General features: G+C 39.5%; 1 protein-coding gene across 1 annotated transcript in view; it reads left to right on the top strand.

The window, feature by feature from the left end:
* Window positions 1-22,435, top strand: part of APPBP2 (amyloid beta precursor protein binding protein 2) — a 77,382-nt gene that overhangs the window by 45,312 nt on the left and 9,635 nt on the right. The window contains exons 5-10 of the mRNA XM_039476389.2: window positions 10,686-10,854; window positions 13,427-13,516; window positions 15,745-15,812; window positions 15,891-15,996; window positions 16,710-16,834; window positions 22,011-22,096. Coding sequence (XP_039332323.1) covers window positions 10,686-10,854; window positions 13,427-13,516; window positions 15,745-15,812; window positions 15,891-15,996; window positions 16,710-16,834; window positions 22,011-22,096 — 644 coding nt within the window. The remainder of the gene's footprint in view (window positions 1-10,685; window positions 10,855-13,426; window positions 13,517-15,744; window positions 15,813-15,890; window positions 15,997-16,709; window positions 16,835-22,010; window positions 22,097-22,435) is intronic.

Here is a 22,435-nt window from a genome sequence, read left to right as displayed (position 1 = left end):
ATAACCCTGCTGCTCAGAAATAACCACAATTACTGAATTGGTCTGTTATTGGGAGATGACAAACATAAAATCACACCCCAACCCCCTTTTCAGTTTTTTTTCCATGGAGTTAATCAATCCATGTGAGCATGGTTTGTCTGAGGCCAAGAATTCTCTAGAACCTCCAGATAAAAGAGAACAGAGGTTGCCTTTCGGCTTGTCGGAGTTGGGCAGAACAAACTTTACATTTTATTTTAAATGCTTTTCTACTGTTTATTATGTTTTTAAACCATTTACGTATATTACGTTAGTATTTTTTTGAAAATGATAAGAACTTCTTGAACTACTGGATGGTGGAGTGAGGGGTGTGTGTGTGTGTGTGTGTGTGTGTGTGTGTGTGTGTGTAAAGACTTGAATGTGGATTGAAAGAGAACCCTGGGCAGTTGAATTTCCTGAATCCAAATATAAATAGAAATTAGAAGCTAGAAGGAAGTAGCAGTATCTCAGTTACTGAGAGAAAATACTGTACCTCACCAGTTTTAAGGGCAAAAGAAATAATTTTCAAATATATAAAGACCCAGTATACCTCCATGTACCTTATCTGAGGGAAATAATCAAAGAACTTCTCTAACCAAATATAAGTTCTGACCAGGCATGGTACCTCATGCCTGTAATCCCGACACTTGGAGGGGGTCATGACAGGAGGACTGCTTGAGCTCAGCCTGGGCAATATAATGAGACTGTCTTTATTTTCTTTTAAAATAAAATTTGGAAACTTGAAAAAAAAATTCTTAATAATAACAAACTCCAAGGTAGGGGAAGATGATATAGAAATAGTGGTAAATAATGAATATTTAATATGTCTCAGATGTAAATGGAGTAGGAAGAGAATGAAGAACAAACAAATGGAGACTTTGTAATAGGCCTTAAATAAGGATTTTTTTTCAAACCAGAGATGAAAAATGTTAGAAATTACAAAAAAGAAAAATTTTTAGTTACCATGTCAAATCTGTTACAGGTTTAGTGTTCCTAATCCAAAAATTTGAAATAAGGATAGTCAACCTGTATTTTAAACAACAAAGTAGTATTTAGGAAAGAAATGTTAACCTGAAACTTCAGTTAGTGCTAATGCCAGGAAGCTTATAGAGACCACCTAGCAAAATTTTCTTTCTGAGGAACTAATAAGGCCAAGCACGGAGGCTCACGCCTGTAATCTCAGCACTTTGGTTGGCCAAGGTGGGCAGATCGTTTGAGTTCAGGAGTTCAAGACCAGCCTGGCCAACATAGCAAAACCCCATCTCTACTAAAAATAGAAAAAATTAGCATTAGCACTAACATCTAAGCTCTTGTCACCTCCCCTTGAAATTCCTTTTTCAAATCTTCCTTAAGAATAGGAAGACTGGCTGGGCACAGTGGCTCATGCCTGTTAATCCCAGCACTTCGGGAGGCCAAGGTGGATGGATCACCTGAGGTCAGGAGTTCAAGACCAGCCTGGCCAGCATGGTGAAACCCCATCTTTACTAAAAATACAAACAAAGTAGCTGGTCATGGTGGTGGGCGCCTGTAATCCCAGCTACTTCAGGAGGCTGAGGCAGGAGAATTGCTTGTACCTGGCAGGCGGAGATTGCAGTGATCTAAGATCACGCCATTGCACTCCAGCCTGGGTGACAAGAATGAAATGGTCTCAAAAAAAGAAAAAAAGTAGCCGGGCGCAGTGGCTCAAGCCTGTAATCCCAGCTCTTTGGGAGGCCGAGGCAGGTGGATCACGAGGTCAAGAGATCGAGACCATCCTGGTCAACATGGTGAAACCCCGTCTCTACTAAAAATACAAAAAATCAGCTGGGCATGGTGGTGCGTGCCTATAATCCCAGCTACTCAGGAGGCTGAGGCAGGAGAATTGCCTGAACTCAGGAGGCGGAGGTTGCGGGGAGCCGAGATCGTGCCATTGCACTCCAGCCTGGGTAACAAGAGCGAAACTCCGTCTCAAAAAAAAAAAGAAAGAAAAAAGAAAAAAAGTAATGAAATTTAACAGATTTAGAATTATTCTGGAGGTCATTACCTTACAGTTTTAAGAGTTGGATACTTTTATTAACTGGCTTTTTAAAGATTACTTTGAAAAGTGATGGAGTGAGTAGTTCAGTTGTGGAGATCGTGGATGACTACTTGCCATAGGAGAAATTGAAAAGCCCAGCAGTCCTAATGCTTTGCAGATGGTTACTGGTAGCTTTGGATTAAATTTCTGGTGACGCCGGGCGCGGTGGCTCAAGCCTTTAATCCCAGCACTTTGGGAGGCCGAGGCGGGTGGATCACGAGGTCGAGAGATCGAGACCATCCTGGTCAACATGGTGAAACCCCGTCTCTACTAAAAGTGCAAAAAATTAGCTGGGCATGGTGGCACGTGCCTGTAATGCCAGCTACTCAGGAGGCTGAGGCAGGAGAATTGCCTGACCCCAGGAGGCGGAGGTTGCGGTGAGCCGAGATGGCGCCATTGCACTCCAGCCTGGGTAACAAGGGCAAAACTCCGTCTCAAAAAAAAAAAAAAAATTTCTGGTGACATCAGAGATTCAGAAGTACTGGTTTTCAAACAAGTGAAAATGTCTTACCCTAAAAAACTGTTATTCCAAAGAAGGATTTATTTATCCAAAAAGATAAAAACTGTCAGATGACTGAAGAAATAACTATGGTGATGGTAAAGCTAAATATTTAAGGTACATGTCAATAATTTGGATAAAGCAAATTGTGAAGAGGAAAGTGATTTTTGAAAATTTAATTTAGATTTTAAATATGTATGTATAAGGAAATACTTAAATGTTATAAATTTTGCTCTTTCTGTTTTTAATAGAAATAAGACCTCAGGATGTTGCCCAGGCTGGTCTCAAACTCCTGAGCTCAAGTGATCCTCCTGCCTTGGCCTCCCAAAGTACTGGAATTATAGGCATAATCACTACACCTGGCCTTAAATATAAATTATAGGTGTTTTAATGTTATCACATATATCCCTAAAACTTGATATATATGAGTCGGTAAAAATACTGTTAGATGGAAAATGGAGGTTCACCTTACATTCAAGTTATTTATTTATTTTTTTTTTGAGACAGAGTTTTGCTCTTGTACCCAGGCTAGAGTGCAATGGCGCGATCTCCGCTCACCGCAACCTCCGCCTCCTGGGTTCAGGCAATTCTCCTGCCTCAGCCTCCTGAGTAGCTGGGATTACAGGCACACGCCACCATGCCCAGCTAATTTTTTGTATTTTTAGTGGAGGTAGGGTTTCACTATGTTGACCAGGATGGTCTCGATCTCTTGACCTCGTGATCCACCCACCTCAGCCTCCCAAAGTGCTGGGATTACAGGCTTGAGCCACCGCGCCCAGCCCATTCAGGTTATTTTTTAATAGACACGTAGCCTATTTTTAAAATACACATTTGGGGCTGGGCACGGTAGCTCACACCTCTAATCCCAGCACTTTCGGAGGCCAAGGTGGGTGGATCACAAGGTCAGGAATTCGAGACCAGCCTGACCAACATGGAGACACCCCATCTCTAAAAAAAATAAAGTAAAATAAACATTTGGGAGAATGGAAAAGTAAAAGTGTTATGAAGTTCTCATCTTTGTGGGTAGGGTAGGAAAGTGCATCATTATTTAATGTTCAAACATTATCAGTGCTAGAGCTGGGTATTTAAATGCCTTGTGTAATGGAAAAACGTGATAAAACTTCCATACTAGGTGGTATGCATATGGGTGAGAATAATTGGAAACTTGACCAAGCTAGATCATAAGCAAAGAGAATAGAGGAAATAACTGATTATGACAAATGTTAAATAATATGAAAAGGTTAGACCAAATATAATTATCATCATAATACATGTAAATGGGCTCAATTCTCCTACCTAAGGATGGCAGTTGCCAAGAGGGTTAAAAAATAAAAGCTAGTGCTATATCATAAAAAGAAAAACAATAATACTAATAATAAACACTAACACCCCAAAACAATAATACTGACAATAAGGAAGAATTCAGGGTTAAAATCGTAAGTTGATAGGAAAGGGATATTGATAATAGAATGTATAATTCACAAAAAGATCTTAAACCTATGTGTAGCAAATAAGATTGGAGCCACCAACATAAGCAGTGCACCTTAAAAATACAAAAACTTTGATAAAAAGATAATCATTAAAATGTTAAGTGCCTCCAGGGTAGGTTAATTCTGAATATATAGAGGTTATTAATGAACTAGGTTCCTGCCATCATCTGTCTGCTAATTCTGTGTGTACCCATCTTGTCTTTGGCTAGCTCTCCACTGCTTGTAAGATTACTGCCATGGTTTGAAGTATCAGGTACAGATTCTACATTCTCTAGCAGAAGAAACATTCTCATAGTGATGTCCTCCCTGACTTGAAATTAAAATCATACAAGACTAATAAAAAAGAAGACTCAAATAACTAAAATCAGAAATGAGACTTGGAACATTACTACCAATCTTCCACAAATAAAAGGATTTAAGGAGACTCCTATGAACAGTTGAACACCAACAAATTAGGTAATAATAGATAAAATTGACAAATCTCCTAGACATGTACAAATTACCTAAATGCCCCAAGAAGAAATAGAAACTTTTACAAGACCTATAACAAGAAAAGAAATTAAATCCATAATCAAGAACCTTCCAACAAAGTCCAGGACCAGAAAACTTTACTAGTGAATTTTATCAAACATTTAAAGAATTAGCACTAGTTCTTAAACTCTTCCAGAAAATTGCAGAGGAAGAAACACTTCTTAACTCATTTTATTTTATTTTATTTTTTATTTTTATTTTCATCTTCTTTTTTTTTTTTGAGATGGAGTTTCGCCCTCGTTACCCAGGCTGGAGTGCAACGGCGCGATCTCGGCTCACCGCAACCTCCGCCTCCTGGGCTCAGGCAATTCTCCTGCCTCAGCCTCCTGAGTAGCTGGGATTACAGGCACGTGCCACCATGCCCAGCTAATTTTTTGCACTTTTAGTAGAGACGGGGTTTCACCATGTTGACCAGGATGATCTCGATCTCTCGACCTCATGATCCACCCGCCTCGGCCTCCCAAAGTGCTGGGATTACAGGCTTGAGCCACTGCGCCCGGCTTATTTTCATTTTCATTTTATTTATTTTATTTTGGAGACAGAGTCTCACCCTTTTGCCCAGGCTTGAGTGCAGTGGCATGATCTCAGCTCACTGCAACCTCCACCTCCCAGATTTAAGTGATTCTCCTGCCTCAGCCTCCTGAGTAGCTGGGATTACAGGCACCCACCACCAGGCCTGGCTAATTTTTGTATTTTTAGTAGAGACGGGGTTTCCCTGTGTTGGCTAGGCTAGTCTCAAACTCCTGACCTTAGGTGATCCGCCTGCCTTGGCCTCCCAAAGTGCTAGGATTACAGGTGTGAGCCACTGCACCAAGCCCCAACTCATTTTAAAAGACCAACATTACCCTAATACCAAAGACCAAAAAAATGGCATCAAAGAAAAGACAGCGTCAGACCAGTGTCTTTTACAAATACGGATGTAAAAATCCTCAACAAAATACTAGCAAATCAAATCTAATAGACTATTAAAAGGATTTTACACTATGACCAAGTGAGATTTATCCCAGGAACGCAAGGGTGGTTCAGCATAAGAACATTAATGTGATACACCATGTTAATAGGATAAAGGGAAAAAAGAAAAAGAAAATCCCAGTCATCTTGGTTGACACAGAAAAGACATTTTGCAAAATCTTAACACCTTTTCATGATTAAAAAAAAAAAAAAATTCCTGGAAAGCTAGGAGTAGAAAGGAACTTCTTCAATATGATAAAAAGTATTTATGAAAAACCTACATTTAACATCATACTCTATAGTGAAAGACTGAAAGCTTCCCCCATAGGATCCAGGAACAAGACTTGGATGCCTGCTTTCATTAGTGGTACTCAACATTGTACTAGAAGCTTTAGCAGAAGAAATTAGACAAGAAAAACAAAAAGCATCAGTATTGGAAAGGAAGAAGTAAAACTATTGATTTGTTGGACTTAAAATAAAAAACTTCTGTACAAATCAAGAAGGTAAAAAGACAACCTATGGAATGGGAGAAAATATTTGCAAATCATATGTCAGATAAGGTTCTAGTATCCAGAATATATCAAGAACTACAAACAATTTAAAAATGAAGCTGTGTGTGGTGGTTCACACCTGTAATTCCAGCACTTAATGGGAGTTTGAGGCAGACAAATCAGATGAGGTTAGGAGTTCAAGACCAGTCTGGCCAACATGGTGAAACTCTGTCTCTACTAAAAAAATACACAGACACGCGCGTGTACACACACACCCAGACACCCAAGTATGGTGGTGCACACCTGTAATCCTAGCTACTCGGGAGGCTGAGGAGGGAAATCACTTGAACCCAGGAGGCAGGAGTTGCAGTGAACTGAGATTGTGCCACTGCACTCCAGCCTTGGTGACAGAGTGAGTCTCTGTCTCAAAAAATGATAAAATAAAAAATGGGCAAAGGACTTGAATAGACATTTTCCCAAGGAATATGTAAATGGCTAGTAAGCACATGAAAAGATGCTCAGTGTCATTTGGCATTAGGGAAATATAAATCAAACATAATGAGGTACCACTTTATTCCTACTGAGATGGGTACAATTAAAAAAGTAAAAACAACAGAAAATAAGTGTTGGCAAGGATGATAAGAAATCGAGTGATTCTGCTGAGAGAGCATTTGGAAAAAAAAGAAATTGGAAAGTTTGTGCACTGTTGCTGGGAGTGTAAAATGGTGCAGCTGCTGTGGAGTACAGTTAGGCAGTTTGTCAAAAAGCTAAACATAGAATTACAGTATGACTCAGCAATTTTACTCGGAGGTATATGCCTAAAAGCAGGGAATCAAAAGTTATTTGTGTGCTAGTGTTTATAGCAGAATTTTTCACAAGTCAAAAGATGGAAACAGTCCAAGTATCCATCAACAGATAATAGATACACAAAATTTGGCATTTACATACGTATGCATACAGTGATTCCCTCAGGTTTGATATATGCTACAACATGGATGAACCTTGAAAATTTTATCCTATGTGAAATAAGTTAGGACATAAAAGGACAAATATTGTATAGTTCCACTTACATGAAATACCTAAAATAGGCACACTTATAGAGACAGAAAGCAGATTAAAGGTTACCAGGGACTTAGGGGTAAGGCAAAAGGGGAAGCTATTGCTTAATGCTTATAGAATTTCCCTTTGGGGTGATGAAGAAGTTTTGGAAGTGGATAGTATTGATGGTTGCTTGACATAGTGAATATAATTAATGCCACTGAATTGTATACTTAAAAATGGCTCAAATGGCAAAGTTTTATATATATTTCACCATAATAAAAAATATTTTAGCCGGGCGCAGTGGCTCAAGCCTGTAATCCCAGCACTTTGGGAGGCCGAGGTGGGTGGATCACGAGGTCAAGAGATCGAGACCATCCTGGTCAACCTGGTGAAACCCCGTCTCTACTAAAGATACAAAAAATTAGCTGGGCATGGTGGCACGTGCCTGTAATCCCAGCTACTCAGGAGGCTGAGGCAGGAGAATTGCCTGAACCCAGGAGGTGGAGGTTGCGGTGAGCCGAGATGGCGCCATTGCACTCCAGCCTGGGTAACAAGAGCGAAACTCCGTCTCAAAAAAAAAAAAAAAAAAAAATTTTAAAACCCATACTAGTCTTTATTTTCATTATGCAGTTCACTCCTTTCAAGCTCTCATTCATTTCCAAAAATTTAAACTGGTTCTAGAAAAGGACACTTAAGGAGAGAAATTCTTTTCTTTTAGGTTCATTTCCAGTGTGTTTTACTTTTGTCATGTCTGGCTGATGAGGCTCTTAACTAGTCATATTCAGTCTTAATGGTAAATATAGTAGTAAACTAATGACTTCTACATTTGTATATTTTTCATTTCAAACAGTGAATAGTTCAATCAAGTAGTAATTGCCGTTGACAATAGGTGTTGATCAGGTAGACATGATTTTATGTTATTAAGAAAGTAAGTAACTACTTACATGGTAGTGTCACATTTTGATAGGCTGCCTTTTTCTTAGGCAGAATGTTGGGATAAAATTAGACCATAATAAGTTGGACCAAAAGTTCCTTGGATTCAGTATACTGCCTAGTGTCAGCCCAGATGAACATCCAGACCTAAAGAATCTCCATATGTTTAATTTGCGCTTTTGTTTAAATAGACATCCAGCAGGGACTGGAGAAAATATCAAGCTGTGCCTTTCCAGCATAGTGTTTATTTTGTTACCTCATCATGTGCCAATTACTAAGTAATATCCACAGATTGTTATTTCAGGAGAATACTTACTACAGTGAAGGTCTTATAGGAAGGAAATTCTTATATTGTGGAAATGAGAAGTAAGCACTGTTCTTTTCATTCTCTAAATTTTCAACCTATGGTTGAAATTTTTTCTCATTTTTTTTCTCTTTCAGCCATTTGGCCATCAAATCTGTGTTTCAAATACTAATCCTTTTTTCTCAAGGACTTTTTTTTCCGGACTATTACAATATCTTCTGCCTTCGTTGCTTTGCTTCCATTCTTGGCTTTGCTATAATCCGTTCTCCACACTGTAGCCAGAGCATTCTTGATAGCATTGCATTGTCCCATATGGTAGCCATTAACCATATGTGATTAAGTTTAAATTAATTAAACTTAATTAAAAGTAAAATGTGCCTGGGTCACATTAGGCACATTTCTAATACTCATTCACTGTGGCTAGTGGTTACCAAATTGAGCAACACAGCATAGAACATTTCTGACATCTCAGGAAATTTGGTAGTGTTCTAGAGCATAAGTCAAATCACCTCCCTTACACTGTTGCAACTGAAACTTCCTTTCCTCGTCTAGGGAGGTGCTATAAAATCTTGCTTATCTCCCCCTTCTCATTTCTCTTTACATAACCCTTTATTCACTGTAGTCTAGATGAATTGACCTTTCTTTTCCTTTGACTATGCCAGGATTTCTCCCCATCCTTACTCAGGGGCTATTTCTTCTGTTTTGGAACATGCTTCCCTGCCAGATTTTTACGTGGCTGGCTCCAGTGTCATCATTTAGGTATCAGTTTAAATGTTATCACCTCAGGAGATCCCTGTCTACCCTAAATAACCTCCTTTAAGAATCTTTTGATCATATTACCTTACTTTTTCTCATCCTTGTAGCATTTATCCTTAAATGAAAGTCTTACTTATTTTTGTATATTTGTCTGCTTATGCTAATACCCTTCTCACCACTAGAACGTAAGCCTCTTACAGTAATAGATTTTGCAGATAACTGTATGGTATGTGTTAGGAGGATACACAATGCCGTTGTATAGTATTCATTACTTTATTGATTAGTCCTGGTTCTTTTAATCTGTTTCCCTGACTTTTAAAAAATCTTTTATAAGATTAAAAGATTGTCTGAATTTTTCTTATTATGGGTTATTAATCTGTTAATATTTGTGGTATAGATGGAAAAAATAAATTTCATGTATCTGTTGACTTGATGCTCCTGAAGAACACTTCCTAACCTCTCCATCCTTGGTTTTCTTTTAAATAGCTTTTATACCTTTGTTCCTTCTCAGACTGAGCATTTTCAGAATATTGTATTGGCTTGATACATGAACATAATGTTCTAGCTAGCATTTGATAAATAAATAAATAAATAAATAAATAAATAATTTGTCTATTCCTAACACTATTTGCCTATCTTTGTGCAGTCTGTATAGATATACAGTCTACTGCTATCAATACCAGTGTGATCTCTAAAGTATTGTACTATTTTGTCATATCATTAAATAGTCAGCATGGTTGTACAGTTACTTTGTGTAAAGAACTCTGTATTTCCGCTTTAGAGGAAAAAGATTTTAAAATAGGCCGGGCGCGGTGCCTCAAGCCTGTAATCCCCGCACTTTGGGAGGCCAAGACGGGTGGATCACGAGGTCAAGAGATCGAGACCATCCTGGTCAACATGGTGAAACCCCGTCTCTACTAAAAATACAAAAAAGTAGCTGGACATGGTGGCGCGTGCCTGTAATCCCAGCTACTTAGGAGGCTGAGGCAGGAGAATTGCCTGAACCCAGGAGGCGGAGGTTGCGGTGAGCCAAGATCGCGCCATTGCACTCCAACCTGGGTAACGATCGAAACTCCGTATCAAAAAAAAAAAAAAAAGATTTTAAAATAAATAGTTAACACTATTGCTATTTTCAGTAAATTTGTCTTATTGAAAAGAAACAAAAATGAACATTTATGAAGCATCATGAAATAAGTAGTAACCGATCAAGTGTTAACACAGACTATACTAAAACTAAGAATAGAAGGTATTTTATGTTTATTTTATTTTCTTCATTATTTTCCAAGTTTCTTATATTGAGGCTATATTACTTGTGGACTTGGAACAAAAAGAGTAAATGTCATTTTTTTAGATGTAGCACATGCTGAGTACATAAAATATATTAAATATTTAGAGAAGATAAGGAATCAACAGTGATGAGATTAATTATAGGAAGCTTTCAGGAAAAAGCATGTACTTCTTTTTGGGGCATGAGGTCAACTCCAATTTGGGCCACACACTTATTTTCAGCTGCTGCCATGTAATTACATTTAATTACCTTAAGTCATTTAGGTGATTGGTAAGAGGTCCACCAAGCTGGAAATAACAAAAACAGAGCAATGTTATTTGTGTTTTATAGATTGCTTCATGTTCGAAATGGAAACTGCAAATATCATTTGGGTGAAGAAACATTTAAATTAGCTCAGACATATATGGATAAACTATCAAAACATGGCCAGCAAGCAAATAAAGCTGCACTCTATGGAGAACTGTGTGCACTCCTGTTTGCAAAAAGTCACTATGATGAGGTAAGTGTTTTAAGGTACATTTCATTGTGACTGATAAGTACGTATAAAAACAGGTTAAATCAAATAGTCTTCTCTTGTTTTTCTTACAGATCTCATTTTTACATATTAGGTTTAAGGCAGTACACATTTGTAATGGAAAATTTATATCAGGCAAGCCAGGCACCATGGCTCATACCTGTAATCCCAGGAGTTTGGGGCCAGCCCAGGCAAGTGAGACCCTGCCTCTACAAAAAATTAGCCGGGTATGTGGCACTTGCCTGTGATGGTTACATCCTACATGGGAGGCTGAGGCAGGAGGATCCCTTGAGCCCAGTAGGTTGAGGCTGTAGTGAACCCTGTTTATACCACTGTACTTAAGCTTGGGTGACCAAGTGAGGCTCTGTCTCAAATAAAAGAAAAGTGAAATCAGACAAAAGGAGTATTTGTGAGATGGATTTGAAATATATAAATGTATAATTTAGAGCCCTTTCTTTGTTGTTTTTCTTTTAATTTAACCAAAAGTATCTGCCTAAATTGTTTGGATGGGCTTCTTGTTGTAGTTTTTGAGACAGGGTCTTGCTTTATCTCCCAGGCTGGAGTGTAGTAGCACAATCTCAGCTCACCACAATCTCTACTCCAGCGTTCAGGCGATTCTCCCACCTCAGCGTCCCAAGTAGCTGAGACTACAGTCACACATCGCCACACCTGCCTACTTTTTCTGTCTTCTTTGGTAGAGACAGGTTTTCACCATGTTGCCTGTGCTGAACTCAAACTCCTGGGCTCAAGTGATCCACCTTCCTCAGTTTCCTAAAGTGCTGGGATTACAGGCTTGAGCCACCATGCCCAACCTGACAGTTATTTTCTTTCTGCGTTTGGATTTAGGGGTTTATACTATGCCTTATTCATGTATTTGCAACTCTCAGCACATTCATGAGGAATGTAGAAATTTACAGAAAAGTACACAAATCTTAAGGACATAGTTTGATGAATTAGCACCATGTTCTTCTGTTAGTCAGGATAGGCTAGGCTATGCAGAGATTATATCAACCCCCAGAATAGCTTGGAACAATGAAAGTTTCTTTCCAGCTCATAATATATCCCTGTCTTCAGATGGCCATGGCTATTCTTAACATAATATCTGTACTTTGATCCAGACCCATTATGGTTTTTGGGTCTGTGTGGAACATACCTATCTAGAATATTAACAGCCTGGTCACAGGGACAGAAGCTTAATGGAGAAGTACTGCCAGCTCTTGGACTTTTCTTCCAGAAAAGGCACGTTTCACTTCTCATATTTTAATTGCCAAAAGAAATCATATGACCACACTTGTCTTTTTTTTTTTTTTTTTTTTTTGAGACGGAGTTTTGCTCTTGTTACCCAGGTTGGAGTGCAATGGTGCGATCTCGGCTCACCGCAACCTCCGCCTCCTGGGTTCAGGCAATTCTCCTGCCTCAGCCTCCTGAGTAGCTGGGATTACAGGCACGCGCCACCATGTCCAGCTAATTTTTTGTATTTTTAGTAGAGACGGGGTTTCACCATGTTGACCAGGATGGTCTCGATCTCTTGACCTCGTGATCCACCCGTCTTGGCCTCCCAAAGTGCTGGGATTACAGGCTTGAGCCACCGCACCCAGCCACTTGTCTTTGTTTGTTTGTTTGTTTGTTTGTTTGAGACAGCGTCTTACTGCATCAAGGCTGGAGTGCAGTGTCATGATCATGGCTCACCACAGCCTCCACCTTGGCCCCACCAAGTAGCTGGAATTACAGGTGCACATCACTACACCCAGCGAATTTTTTTAAGTTTTGACAGAGACAAAGTCAAACTATGTGATTACCCAGGCTGGTTTCTAACTTCTGAGCTGAAGCAGTCCTCCTCCCACTTCAGTCTCTCAAAGTGCTGGAATTACAGGTATGCACCACCACACCCAGCCTAAGATAATTTATTTTGCCTTTTTTATTTCTTCCACTAAGCACCAGGAGAGGAAGGATATTTTTTGTTTTGTTCCCCACTTCATACCTAGATACTAGCACATTGCCTGCCACTTAACCTCTCTATACCTCAGTTTCCCATAATAGTACGTATCTTATAGGACTGTTGTGTCAGGTTAATGTGTTAATGCACATAAAATACTTTGGACAGTAGCTGGGACAAAGTAAGCACTCAACTAAATAGACAATTCAGATATAAAATAATAAATGTTATAGTAGGAGGATGGAAAGTATAGAAAAACTTGTCTAGGGCTGAAGCCTGCAAGACAGATGAGCTTTAAGGGGTTAAAGAAAGGGGGAAGGCAGAGGGAACAGTATGTGCAAAGGCTTCTGGTCAAGAAAGAACATGCCTCTGATTTCCTGAAAATGAATATCAAGTATCTACAAGGTCTGATTCAGACAAGCTATAGATATTAAGAGTAAAAATAATATAACAGGTTTATACTTTGAAGAAAGTTTAGCCTCAGAAAAATTTAACTGTAAATTTTGTGTGTATTCTTTAAGTGCTTGAAAGCTTGTAGAAAAATTTTTCAGTCATTTTGTTAAATATTGTCAGTTTGATTTACCACAGTTGTGTCTCTTCTATAAATAATGATTTTTTTAGGCATACAAATGGTGCATTGAGGCAATGAAAGAAATTACAGCAGGCTTACCAGTGAAAGTTGTGGTGGATGTCTTAAGACAAGCTTCTAAGGTAAACGTAATGTTAAAATTATTCAATGAATTATAGGATTTATCAGGCTTCAAGTTTCTTTTTAATTAACCTATTATTTAACATTTTAGTTATTTGTACACTCTTACACATAGGTCTGTTTTATAAGCTTCTGTGCTCATTTTTAGAAATCTGGTTTTTAACTAAAACTATCACACACAGATTTTTAACTAATTTTTCTTTAAGAAAACCAGTGAAATAATACATTTTGATAATTGTTTTAGCATACTAAAGTACTGATCATAGTAGTATTTGGGTGCTATTCTGGCTTGAGTTTGTTTTTGTTTTTCTTAAATATTCATAGCAACCTGAATTCCTTATGCCAAAATACTATGAACTTTGGTCACTTTTCTGCTAAAGGAGAGCCTGGTGTTAAATCTCTTTGTCATAGGATTGCAGTCTCACACAAGGCAGCTTGCTATAAGACTGCAGTCCTGTGACAAAGAGATTGACCTGCTAGGCCATCCTTGATTTTTCTCTGTTTTTCTTATTCTGTAAATAAATAGATTAAGTCTTTTAAATTTTTATTTTATTTTAAATAGAGACAGGATCTCACTATGTTGCCAGGCTGGTCTCAAGTGATCCTCCCACCCAAGCCTCCAAAAGTGCTAGGATTACAGTTCTGAGCCACCACACTTGGCCTGCATTAACTCTTTGAGGACATTTAGTAAAACTACTGCTTTGGTGCAGTGAGGCCCTAAAACAATGCACTTTTCAGATACACTCTTCTACCCAGAAGTTTCTCAGATTTTAATATTTCATTTTGATTGATTTTACTTATGGAAATTCAACTAGAAGATTCCAAAATTATGGATCTGGGAGAGTCCAAGATTTCTGTGAAATATTAAGTCAGTCATTTTTTGAGTAAGTAAACAGCATAAATATTCAAGTTATCAGAGCTAGAACAGGAATATTCTTATTTTTTAATTAATTGAAATAATTGAATATTCATTTAATATCAAGACAGCATAATATTTTTGCAGGATATATTTCTATATGTAAATTGTATTTAGAGTTTTAAAAAATGACTAGCTATACTCATGGTTCAAAATATTTTAAGAAATAATTGGGAGCTGTGCACAATGGCACATGCCTGTAGCCAGGAGTTCAGGTCCAGCCTAGCAGTGTAAAACCTTATCTCTTAAGAAATAATGGGAAAACTTGAAATTCTATGCATTTAAAAATTATTAAATGAAAATGACAAAAGATTGTTGAAAGCCACTCCAGGACTGGGATATAAGGACCTTAGAAAATACTGCAGTTGGCCGGGCGTGGTGGCTCAAGCCTGTAATCCCAGCACTTTGGGAGGCCGAGGCAGGTGGATCATGAGGTCGAGAGATCGAGACCATCCTGGTCAACATGGTGAAACCCCGTCTCTACTAAAAATATTTTAAAAAATTAGCTGGGCATGGTGGCGCGTGCCTGTAATCCCAGCTACTCAGGAGGCTGAGGCAGGAGAGTTGCCTGAACCCAGGAGGCGGAGGTTGCGGTGAGCCGAGATCGTGCCATTGCACTCCAGCCTGGGTAACAAGAGCGAATCTCCGTCTCAAAAAAAAAAAAAAAAAAAAAGCCGGGCGCGGTGGCTCAAGCCTGTAATCCCAGCACTTTGGGAGGCCGAGGCGGGTGGATCACGAAGTCGAGAGATCGAGACCATCCTGGTCAACATGGTGAAACCCCGTCTCTACTAAAAAAGTGCAAAAAATTAGCTGGGCATGGTGGCACGTGCCTGTAATCCCAGCTACTCAGGAGGCTGAGGCAGGAGAATTCCCTGAGCCCAGGAGGCGGAGGTTGCGGTGAGCCGAGATCGCGCCATTGCACTCCAGCCTGGGTAACAAGGGCGAAACTCCATCTCAAAAAAAAAAAAAAAAAAAAAAAAAGAAAATACTGCAGTAAATTCTGCCCCCATTGTTTTATTTTAATAATAGGGAAAGATGGGAGTATACCAGCTTTGTAAAATAACTTTGTTATGACAAATTTGTACCAAGAATGACTGTCAAAATTTTAAACTTTATAATTTTCCCAGCTTATATACAGATCTGTTTATAATAGAATTTTTAAGTACTTGGAAAGAAAGAAATTACAAATAGAACCTTCGTATTTATGTTTGGTGGGTTTTTTCTTATTAACTATTATAGCCAGAATATATAAACTCTATTTTAGCACACTAATGAACTGTTGTGAAAGTTAACAGTTTTTCACTTTATCTTTAGGCTTGTGTAGTAAAACGTGAATTTAAGAAGGCAGAACAGTTAATTAAACATGCAGTGTATTTGGCACGGTAGGTGATTATTATTTAAAATATCCTTTTAAATTGTCTGTATACTTTATATCCTAATAATTTTATTTCTTTCTGTAGGGATCATTTTGGATCCAAACATCCAAAATATTCTGATACACTGCTAGATTATGGGTTCTACTTACTCAATGTAGATAATATCTGTCAGTCTGTTGCAATTTATCAGGTATGTTAATGGTTACCCTTTTTTTCTTTCAACCTATATTGACTTGCTGACTTGTATTTGTTTGTGGTATATAAATCACCCTCTAAAAATGACTATTTGACACCAACCCCGCCCACCAATATAGGCTGCATCATTATTTTATTAAGTATTACCTAGAAGACATAGACATTAATGCTTTGGAAATTAAAGAGAATCATTCAGGAAAGGAATTGTTGGGTTGCAAGCTCATATTTGGGAGTAGTTTTCCATTTTTTATTTACTCATGTAATGGATTGTCTTTGTTGTTGATTTAGCACATGTCACTAAAGCTGCCTTTGTAATAACAAGGATGGCTGATAATAATTGTTTTAGGCCTTTCTTACTCATTCTCAGTAAATTATGTATTATGCCATTGCTCTAGACAATGCATACTTGATTTTAAGGTTCACTTTTGAAGAAGGACATAGAGAAAAACATTACCTATGTCTTGAGAATCAAGACATAGGAATGATTATTATTATTAAACGATTGCATTTTAAGTCAAACGCTGTTTTCAGAAATTCAGGCCTTCTAGGTGACTTTCATGTTCTGAGATTTAAATACAGCAGGACTTCTTTGCCTTCAAAATTTTATGGTGTTAGGTATATAGAATATATATTTAAATTACTAGGATGTTTAATTTAACTAGGTGGTGTTTTCTACAGTATTGAAAAATATTTTTATGATTCTTTCAGGCAGCCCTTGACATTCGACAGTCAGTGTTTGGTGGCAAAAATATCCATGTAGCAACAGCTCATGAAGATTTGGCTTACTCTTCATATGTCCACCAGTATAGCTCTGGGAAATTTGACAATGCACTGTAAGTTCCACATTCCTTTTCTCTGAAGGAGGAAATACTGTTTTTGTTTTTGTTTTTTCCCATTAGGGAACTATTATAATATTAATAGTACGTGATGTGCTTTATAGATTGAATTTGTCTTCCTGGAACTTTAACAATGCCTAAAATGTTCTTGAAGTCATTTAAAATCATACCATTTGTCAGGTGCAGAACTGTGGGAGGCTGAGGTGGAAAGATTGCTTGAGCCCAAGGATTCGAGATGCTGTCTACTCAGAAAATTTTAAAAATTAGCTGGATGTGGCTGGGTGCGGTGGCTTATGCCTGTAATCCCAGCACTTTGGGAGGCTGAGGCGGGCGGATCACCTGAGGTTGGGAGTTCGAGATCAGTCTGACCAACGTGGAGAAACCTCGTTTCTACTAAAAATACAAAATTAGCCAGGCATGGTGGCACATGCTTGTAATCCCTGCTACTCAGGAGGCAGGAGAATTGCTTGAACCCCGGAGGCAGAGGTTGTGGTGAGCCAAGATCGTACCATTGCACTCCAGCCTGGGCAACAAGAGCGAAACTCTGTCTCAAAAAAAAAAAAAAAATTAGCTGGATGTTTTGGTGCATGCCTGTGGTCCCAGCTGCTTGGAGGCTGAGGCAGGAGAATTGCTTGAGCTCAAGGGGTCAAGGATGCAGTGAGCCATATTCACACCACTGCATTCCAGCCTGGGCAACGGCATGAGACCCTATCTCCAAAAATAAATAAATAAAATCATAATTTATAGGTTATTAATTTAGCCTTTATGTGATTTAATATTGAGACTTGTGTATTTTCATGGAGAATATGACTTACCTTTTGAGTATTTCCTTCAATAATTTTTGAGTAATACAGTAGCAAACTAATAACGTAAAGACTTCCTGATCAGAACACGTAGAAATACTGAATAAAATGTAACAGTCATCTTTTTAAATGTATAACTGAGCTTGCAAGAGTGAGGGGGAAATCCCTCGAGGGCCAGTAATGGACAGTAAAATTCAAAGGGTTAAGCACGACCTGTGGTATAACTGCTTTGGGATGGTGGGAAAGTTTAGAGATTTCTGTAACCTTGGTTTAAGAAACAGCCTGTAGGAGGCTAGGAGTTAGAACTGAAACCCTCACAAGCAAAGTCAAGACTACAACCCCAGGGAAAGGACAGGTGGACGTCTATCTAATTAATAACTGACAGGGAAAGTTGGCTATCTGAGCTTGGGGTCACAGTTGAACCCAAAAAGAAGCCTCACAAAACTTATAATTCTATACCTATATTACTCTTGAGTTTAGGGATAATGCATTCTAATCTCCAAACAGAAAAATACTGAAAAAAAAAAAAAAAAAAAAAAAAAAAAGCACTTTGGGGCTGCTGATTCTTCTGGGATTCCTTGTGAGAGAAAATGCACAACCTGGAAATACTTATCTGTCAACCCAAACTATACAGTCATTTAATAGACAAAGCTTTACCTAAAATGAACTCACCATTAAAAATCACAAAACATGGCTGGGTGCAGTAACTTACACCTGTAATCCCAGCACCTTGGGAGGCCGAGGCGGGCAGATCATGAGGTCAGGAGATCAAGACCATCCTGGCTAGCACGGTGAAACCCCATCTCTACTAAAAATACAAAAAATTAACCAGGCATGGTGGCACACGCCTGTAGTCTCAGGTACTCAGTAGGCTGAGGCAGGAGAATCACTTGAACCCAGGAGGTGGAGGTTACAGTGAGCCAAGATTGCGCCACTGCACTCCAGCCTGGGCGACACAGTGAGACTCCGTTTCAGGGGAAAAAAAAAAAAAGTAGGCCGGCGCGGTGGCTCAAGCCTGTAATCCCAGCACTTTGGGAGGCCGAGGCGGGTGGATCACGAGGTCAAGAGATCGAGACCATCCTGGTCAACATGGTGAAACCCCGTCTCTACTAAAAATACAAAAAATTAGCTGGGCATGGCAGTGCGTGCCTGTGATCCCAGCTACTCAGGAGGCTGAGGCAGGAGAATTGCCTGAACCCAGGAGGCGTAGGTTGCAGTGAGCCGAGATTGCACCATTGCACTCCAGCCTGGGTAACAAGAGAGAAACTCTGCCTCAAAAAAAAAAAAAAAAAAAAAAAGTAAATAATCTCCACTGAATCAGCAGACATAATGAACAGGATTAGAATCCTGAAAACTTCAGTTAACAGAACTTTTTTTTGGTTGATGCTATAAAGTATGTGTTCTTTATGTAATTAAAGATACAAAATAGGTTGGTGAACCAGGCCTGCAAATAAATTAAAGTCTTAAGTTTTACCAGAACATAGCCATGCTCATTCATTCATGTGTTTTCTATAGCTTCTTTCACACTACAGCAGCAGAGTTCAATAGTTGCAACAGCCGGGCGCGGTGGCTGAAGCCTGTAATCCCAGCACTTTGGGAGGCCGAGGCGGGTGGATCACGAGGTCGAGAGATCGAGACCATCCTGGTCAACATGGTGAAACCCCGTCTCTACTAAAAATACAAAAAAATTAGCTGGGCGTGGTGGCGCGTGCCTGTAATCCCAGCTACTCAGGAGGCTGAGGCAGGAGAATTGGCTGAACCCAGGAGGTGGAGGTTGCGGTGAGCCGAGATTGCACCATTGCACTCCAGCCTGGGTAACAAGAGCGAAACTCCGTCTCAAAAAAAAAAAAAAAAAAATAGTTGCAACAGAGAATGTGTGGCTGACACAGCCTAAAATATTTACTCTCTGGCCCTCTACAGAAAAAGTTTGCTGACCCTAACATAGAAGAAAGAATCAAGAATATTTTGGAGGACAGTAAAGAAAATGGGCGTTGTTTTTTTGTTTGTTTGTTTGTTTGTTTGAGACGTAGTCTCACTCTGTTGCCCAGGCTGGAGTGCAGTGGTGTGAGGGTTCACTGCAACCTCCACCTCCCAGGTTCAAGCAGTTCTTCTGTCTCAGCCACCTACGTATCTGGAATTACAGGCACACACCACCATGCCTGGCTAATTTTTGTGTTTTTAGTAGACACGGGGTTTTCCCATGTTGGCCAGACTGGTGTCGATCTTCTGACTTCAAGTGATCTGCCCATCTAGGCCTCCTAAAGTGCTAAGACTTTAGATGTGAGCTACCACATCTGGCCGGAAAAGAACAGATTTTAAAATAAAACAAATGATATATGCTACAACATGGATGAACCTTGAAAACAGTGTGCTCAGTGAAAGGGTCACAGAGGATAACATATTGTATGATTTTGATATATGTGATATGTCCAGAAGAGGCAAATTCATAGAGACAGAAAATAAATTGATGTTATCTAGGCTGGGGAATTGGAGGGAAATGGAGAGTGACTGCTAACGGGCATAGGTTTCTTGATGGGATGATGAAAATGTTGTAAAATTAATTTTGACGATTGGCGTACTATGTGAATACACTAAAAACCATTTAATCGTACACGTTAAATGGGTGAATTGTGTCGTATGCTAATTATATCTTGAGCTGTTATAAAAATAAAACAAATGGCTAGAAATAGAAATAGTTATTGACACTTAAACTCAGCAGACAGGCCAGACATGGTGGCCCATGCCTGTACTCCCAGCACTTCAGGAGGCCAAGGTACGTGGATCACTTGAGCCCAGTAGTTTGAGACCAGCCTGGACCACATAGCAGATCCCCATCTTTATACAAAAAAATACAAAATATTAGTTGGGCATGGCAGTGTATGCCTGTAAACCCAGGTGTCTGGGAGGCTGAGGTGGGAGGATCACCTGAGCCCAGGAGTTTGAGGCTGCAGTGAGCCATGATTGCACCACTGTACTCCAGCCTGGAGGACAGAGTGGGATCCTGTCTCAAAAAAAAACCTCAGCGGACAAGTTAAACAGCAGATTAGTTACAACAAAAGAGAAAATAAATTGAAAGACAGATTTGAGAAAACTAGTGGTTACCTGGAAGATGGGAGCTAAGAGGCTTGGAGTTGTTTGAAAGGAGCTGATAATAAAACAGAGAAATAGCTTACCTTCTGTTTGGTGATATGGGCCATAAACAACCAAACTTGTTCAGGCAAGAATACATGTTGTAAAGAAGAGTAAAGTAGGGTAAGATTTGAGAGAGTGGTGGTATTTTTTTTTTTTTTTTTTTTGGAGACAGTCTGTCACCCAGGCTGGTGCAATGGCACAGTCTCAGCTCATTGTGACTTCTGCCTCCTGGGTTCGAGCAATTCTCCTGCCTCAGCCTCCCGAGTAGCTGGGATTACAGGTGTGTGCTACCATACCCAGCTAATTTTTGTATTTTTTTTTTTTAGTAGAGATGAGGTTTCACCATGTTGGCCAGGCTGGTCTCAAACTCCTGACCTCAAGTGATCCACCCACCTCAGCCTCCCAAAGTGCTGGAATTACAGGCATGCGCCACTGCACCCAGCCATGGTAAATTTTTTAGGGCCTTTTATGTGGTCTGTTCTGGAAAGACCTGTTCAGTGAGGAGCAAGCCGTGAGAATGTTCAGGGGAAGGGCATTGCAGAGAGGTAAAGCCAGGGTGAGAACGTGCTCCACATGTTCAGGAAACTGCTAGGCCTATGTGGCTAAAGGGGAAGGAGAGAATTGGTATGAGAATGGCAGGAGAGGCCGGGCGCGGTGGCTCAAGCCTGTAATCCCAGCACTTTGGGAGGCCGAGGCGGGTGGATCACGAGGTTGAGAGATCAAGACCATCCTGGGCAACATGGTGAAACCCCGTCTCTACTAAAAAATACAAAAAACTAGCTGGGCGTGGTGGCGTGTGCCTGTAATCCCAGCTACTCAGCAGGCTGAGGCAGGAGAATTGCCTGAGCCCAGGAGGCGGAGGTTGCGGTGAGCCGAGATCGCGCCATTGCACTCCAGCCTGGGTAACAAGAGCGAAACTCCGTCTCAAAAAAAAAAAAAAAAAAAAAAGAGAATGGCAGGAGATGAGGTCAGGGAAGTAGCAGGCTGAAAGATCATGTAGAGTCTTGTAGGCTATAATACGGACTTCCTCTTTCATTCTGAGGGAAATGGGAGTCTCTGTTGGATATTAAAAGTTCAGTCTACAACAGATTGGAAATTTAAAACAAAAAGCTGGACCTTTACCACAGATAGTTTTAGAGTACTTTCTATCAATATTATATTACAGACTGTGATTTTTAAAATTCCTAAACCATTTGTAACTAAAAAGAAATGCCAGACTATATTTATCTGTATTACAGATTTCATGCAGAAAGAGCTATTGGTATCATTACCCACATCCTACCTGAAGATCATCTTCTTTTGGCTTCTTCAAAGAGGGTGAAAGGTATCCTTTGCAATCTAGTCTCAGATATTTTTAAGTAGATGATACATGGTATAAAATAGGGGTATTTGTTTATTTTCTCAGAGGGCTGGAGGATTTTCTCACAGGATTGACTGTGTCTACAGATTACTAAATAGCCATTTTACCACAAGTCTACTTAAGGATTTCCAGTAGTTCATAATGAAAGACTGTTTGCATCTCTCATAAAACATTGTTAATAGGCTGGGCATGGTAGCTTATGCCTATAATCCCAGCACTTTGGGAGGCCAAGGCACGTGGATCACCTGAGGGTCAGAAGTTTGAGACCAGCCTGGCCAGCATGGTGAAATCCTGTCTCTACTA

The sequence above is a fragment of the Saimiri boliviensis genome, chromosome 17, assembly GCF_048565385.1.
Source record: "Saimiri boliviensis isolate mSaiBol1 chromosome 17, mSaiBol1.pri, whole genome shotgun sequence".
In the NCBI taxonomy this organism is placed as follows: domain Eukaryota; kingdom Metazoa; phylum Chordata; class Mammalia; order Primates; family Cebidae; genus Saimiri; species Saimiri boliviensis.
This window is presented reverse-complemented; position numbering and strand designations above follow the sequence as displayed.